This window comes from Protobothrops mucrosquamatus, unplaced genomic scaffold, assembly GCF_001527695.2.
Source record: "Protobothrops mucrosquamatus isolate PMUCROS unplaced genomic scaffold, P.Mucros_1.0 scaffold24, whole genome shotgun sequence".
NCBI lineage: Eukaryota > Metazoa > Chordata > Lepidosauria > Squamata > Viperidae > Protobothrops > Protobothrops mucrosquamatus.
This window is the reverse complement of record NW_015386409.1, coordinates 944,267-949,709: the sequence shown is the minus strand read 5'-3', so window position 1 is coordinate 949,709 and position 5,443 is coordinate 944,267. Positions and strand designations below refer to the sequence as shown.

General features: G+C 44.9%; 1 protein-coding gene across 1 annotated transcript in view; it reads right to left on the bottom strand.

The window, feature by feature from the left end:
- LRP8 (LDL receptor related protein 8) overlaps nucleotides 1-5,200 on the bottom strand; it is a 206,931-nt gene extending 201,731 nt beyond the window's left edge. Inside the window, exons 1-2 of the mRNA XM_015810886.1 lie at nucleotides 5,131-5,200; nucleotides 4,102-4,221 (exon numbers count right to left, since the gene is read on the bottom strand). Coding sequence (XP_015666372.1) covers nucleotides 4,102-4,221; nucleotides 5,131-5,200 — 190 coding nt within the window. The remainder of the gene's footprint in view (nucleotides 1-4,101; nucleotides 4,222-5,130) is intronic.
- Nucleotides 5,201-5,443: the final 243 nt, after the last annotated feature.

The window sequence follows — 5,443 nt, the reverse complement described above, 5'->3', positions numbered from 1 at the left end:
CAGATATCAAGGCCTAGAAAAACACTCAGAAATATCCTCAAAGTTCATGCCACAGGAACAGGAAACTATTCCAAGCAGGGCTGGAGGGGGTATAAAAGCCCTTCTACCCATGTGCTCTCTCTCTTTCTTCTCCTCTGCTCCTTCTTGCAAGGACCATCTTTCTTCTGCAATAAACTGTAACCTTCTTCCCAAAGCAGTCACCATGTTTGCTTATTTATTCCCGGCTTGGATGAACCAGGATGAAGACTTACTTGTAACATACAGAAACTTTAATATCTTTAATAGCCAAATCTTATCTACCGCGCATCGATGGGCAAAACTGAGGAGGGGCTGACTTATAGCTGGCTGCTGAAAAGAGCCCCTTAAAGCTAACTGTCCTCTCATATCAAGCAAGCGCTGGGACAGCCAGGAAGTGGGAACTCGGGAACAGCAAGACTCTGTTCAAAGGCTGCTTTGAAGAAGAACAGCAAGCACGGCCAGCTAATCCAGCTCCACTTTGTTTCCCCCAACAGGAAAATAATAATAATTTGTTCATTATGCCCCTTAAATATATTGCTTCCTTTTTAAATTAGGAAACATTTATTTAGCTATGCCTATAAGGGATAATTTATTTTATAAGCCGATCCAGGCTGCTATTTCTGGAAATAAAGATAATGCAGCAAGTGAACATTTAAAGTTTTTGAAGCAGCTAAGATTCTGAGTGTAAATGTTTGCTTCTGGCTTGCCCCTAAGCAGTGAAGTATAAATAGCAGCAATTATAAAGTTGCTGGGGGAAAAGACTGCCTTCTCCATAGTAATTCATAGTTTATTAGTAAAGAATCGATTCATTTTATACATCTAGTAGAAAAATAAAACAAAATTAAAAGTGGTGCTTTGTTTCCAGCTCTCCTAGATCAGTATGCCCTTCAATCATCCCTAAGGCTACGGAAAACTAGGGCCACAGTCTGCAAGTGATGGAGACAGAACCCGTTTTGGTTCAGGTCCCACATTTTACCTAACCACCCTCTTTAAAACTAAAAAAAGGAGGCCAGCTGAAATGTTTGAGCCCGTCCCCTCATTCTAGAGCACGGGTGTCAAACTCACCGCGTCACATGACGTGTCATAATGTATCGTGACTTTTTTTTTGCATTGCTGGAGCTGGGGTGGACGTAGCCTCCGTATGATGCAACTGGCCCACGGGCCGGCAGTTTGACACCCCTGTTCTACAGCAGTGTTTTCCAAACTTGTCTACATGTAAGATGCGCGACTTCAACTCCCAGAATTCCTCAGACAGCATGCTAGCTGGGGAATTCTGGGGGTTGAAGTCATACATCCTACTACACATTAACAAGTTTGAAAAGAAAACCCCTCTGATCTAGACGGTGTAACAGTAGACCCCAGATAATTCTTGTACATTTTTTGCATCCTGTCCTAAATCCAAAGACCTATCTTAGCACACATATTCTGCCTTTAAGCATGACATAAATCATCTGCGTAACATAGCTACAAGTAACTTCAATCAGCTGCTTTAGGCATACAAACATGGAAGAGGAGACAAAAGTAACTTTAGTGGGGATCAGGAGAAGCAATATTCAAAGGCCTATCATTAGATATAGAGATCAAACTGAAAAAAAGAAATTTATTATCATTAAAAGTGTTTTTCCTAGTTGGACAACACCACTTAAGTATGACATGCTTTGAAAGGATTATCCTTTTTATGAACCACAAAACTGTTTAAAGGTGTGTTTAAAGGTGTGTTTGCAAGATTCAACTTGCATCCTGTATATGACTATAGAATGATGGTAAGAAGATTGCTTTTAAAGCCAAAAGAAGAAGCAAAGTCTTTTCTCATCTCACCAGTTTCTCCCAATCATCACACGTTCACCCATAGCTCAGCATGAAATTGTGGAGCAATCTAGATGGGTAATTTAGATTTTATTATGCTTTGCCAGGCATATCCAGTTTTTTCAGGGGAAGAGCAATAAACTGGGAAAAGAGGCTGAGGATCCAGGAGAACTGAAAGTATCTTCTGAATTATTTAATGAGGGTGTTGTAAGCCTGAAAAACCAACAGTCTGATAAATTCTTGAATGTTTGCATAGGGATGACTACATACTCCAATGAAACTGAACTGCAACAGCTGTTTACACCTTGAAGCTCATAAAAATGTTACCCTCACACTAATATTCAGGCTTTTCTATTTCAGATACAGTGGAATACTTTGTTTCTCTTCCAAATGATTCTCTACACAGTAAACATCTATGACAATGAGACCAGGAAGCAATAATCTGTGGCACTAATATTTCATTTCATTTCCATCTGCAGGAAATCTGAGATTTGGAGAACATTCAATTGTGTGAATAACAGTTGCAGTACTACACACAATTTTCCAACTGCAAGGACCAGCCTCAAATAGCCCAGAATTATCCAGATGTCTAGTAGCAGGGGAGAAGCAAAGCATAAATCGCACAAATGAGCATTTTTCTATTATTTGCTCCCACCCCTTTAGCTTCTGGCCTAAGCCTTTGTCATTGGCTGGAATAACCACTGAGAACCTCATAAACTGCAATAGTATTTCTTCATTATTTATCCAGATTACTATCAATCTTCAAAGAAATGCTTATAATTTAACCTCACCCTTAAACCAGGAACCTTACAGTTTCCTCTACAAATTGAACCAACATAGTTTTTTTAAAAAAAATCTGTCACTGGTCAATAAACTATCTTTTGCCATTAACAAGCAATACATTTTTAAAAACACTTCACATCAATCAGCTGTTCATCAAGTTTACATAACACAATTATTCAACCACTATCCCAAAAAGATACAAGCTAATAGTAAAAAACATGCCCGAATGCACCAAGTTCAAGTTTCTCATCCAGTCATAATGCTCATTGTGACTATGGACTATCTGTCCCCAGTCCACAGCCTCACAGGATTGTTTTTTGGAATATGAGGAGAAAATAGTAATAAGGATCACTGTTTGGAGCCCCTTATCAGAAAATTAATACTCAGTTCATCCCAACTCCAACTCCAACCACAATCCATCTTCCTAAATCTCAATTACAAAACTTTTGTTAGCCGCCTAAGGGTGAATCTAGAAAGTTTATCATCCGTGATAGAATTTATTCAAAAGCTCTAATCTTTAAAAGGACAAAATTCCATCACAGGAATTTTAGTTACAATGACTAAATAATTTATCCTGAATAGCATTAATAAATAGACCTGCCCTCTCTGCATTTCCAAGTACGGATCAGGAAGCATTTGAATAGGACGGTGTGAATTTATGCGTGCACATTCTGAAATAAAGGCCACTGAATTTAATGATACTGAGCCCACCTGAATTGACATTTCCCAGTAGACAGCAATCATTCTTGAGCCTAATAGAATTATCATCATGACTTAGCAATACCGGCAATAAATGGCTTTAAGTGAGTAAATTTAGACTGCCAGCCTAACTTTCCACAACTGCCCTCCCCTGAGCCAAGGACAGGAAGGCATGGCCTTAAAGGGGAAGAAGGAAGAAAGGCTGTCTCAAAGTATGTCCAATAGAATTCAACCCCCCTCCTCTTTCTTGTGGGAGGCCGGTACCATGTGACCTATCTGGCATTTCTCCAGCAGCCAATCACAAAAATCCCGGCAGAAGAGGCACTTCCATTCATAAAGAGAGCGGATGCCTGCCACAGAAGTTTGAAGCAGGTATTTATTCCACCCGTTCATTTTTGCAAAGGACAAAAAAACACACACACACACACACACACAACCCATTCAGCTGCTTATTCTAAACACAGCACGAAACGCTGAAATCCCACTAGATTTTAACGAACGCTGACAGGGGTAGAGCTATATATAATCCTACTTTCCGCAGAAAGGGCTACTTTTGACACCAGTTCTAATCCAGGTCTTTCCTACAACTGGGATAATGAGGATTTGTCACAGGCAAAACACGCCGGAGACGCGCTTCATCCCATTTCTTCCACCGGGGAACAACTTGGGAAAGGGCTGCTTCCACAACCACCCGCGTCGCTGCTGAACTGACTTTTCATTTCTCTCCCTCCAACCCGGCGATCTAGTCACCTGCCCCTCTTACTACGAGAGAAAGGGCCACCCATTGCTACTCACGGCAGTCCGCTTCGTCACTATTATCCAAGCAATCATCATCCTCGTCGCATTTCCAAATGGAAGGGATGCACCGCTCGTTCCGGCACTGAAACTGGTTCTCTTCGCACTCCTTCCCGGAGCCTGAGAGCGGTAAAGAGAGAGAGAGAGAGAGAGATCCATCCAGTATTTCGAATTGTACGGAAAAACAAAAGCTACAAGAAGAGGAAAAAGCGCGCGCGCACACACATACACAAACACACACACGCACCCACCCCGCCGATTTCTCGCAATTCCTTTCTTAGCCGGCAGCCTTCAGCGCGCTAGGCCACGATTCTCGCTTTTCCCCAGAAAACGCACAAAGACTTCTTTGCGAGGAAGCGTCTCCCCCCTCAAACAACGCGCCGTTCTTCCCAGGGCGGGCTACTTTTAGGAAGGTGTGACCGATCCTATATTCCTTGGAGGAGGAGGAGGAGGAGATCGGCAAGCAGGTGGACAACAAAGGATCGTTCCAAGCCAAGAAAGGCGCAGAAAAGACGCGGAGTCTCCTCGCTCTTTCCTTTTCCCCCAAGAATCCTACACACATTCGGGTATTGCTCGTACAGGGGGGGGGCGACGGCAAGCTGTCGCGCATTTATTCCTCTAATTCCTGGTTGCATTTAAACCGGGGCAGGGGCGGGAGAAGAGGAACGAAGAATGAATGGGCACAGATGGCTAACGAAAACCGCTTTGGAACAGACGACGGTCGCAAGTGAGACCCAGTCCGCCTCCCGGTTAGCTTAAAGATACTCTCCTCCGGGAGCACCGAGTGGCACCCTACCAAATGGCTCCGGGACATTTAGGATGCTCTACCTGCACACACGGGTCTCTGGGAGATACCAAGCCACACAATAGCCCTGTCTGGCCTGTTTACACACACACACCCCTGCACACAATCGGATTCCCTCCCGCGTGGGGTCGCGTAACGCCAGCCACACGAGTTCCGAGCAGCGGCACCGGCGAACGCGTGGCGCTCACTTGCTCGGGAGCTCTGAGCCAAGCCGCCCGACCCACCTTTGGCGCTGTGGAGCTTGATCAGGAGCAGATGCAAGAGAAGCAGCCTGGTCAGAGCTGGCCGACACATCGCGCGTCCCTTCCTCGCTGGCTCTCGACCCCGACGCCGCCGGTCGCATGCAAGCCCCACGCGCTGCCTTGCAGCCTGTTAACTGCGGGCGGGCGGATGTTTCCTCCGCCGTGTGTGCATTTCAACCCGGCTAGTGACGCTCCCCACAGGGCGGGATTTCAGCGAGCGAGCCAGACCTGAGCGTGCCCGCCCATAGGCGACCTGGAGGCGGGACCATGTGGCCCGACCGCGGGAAGCAGGACC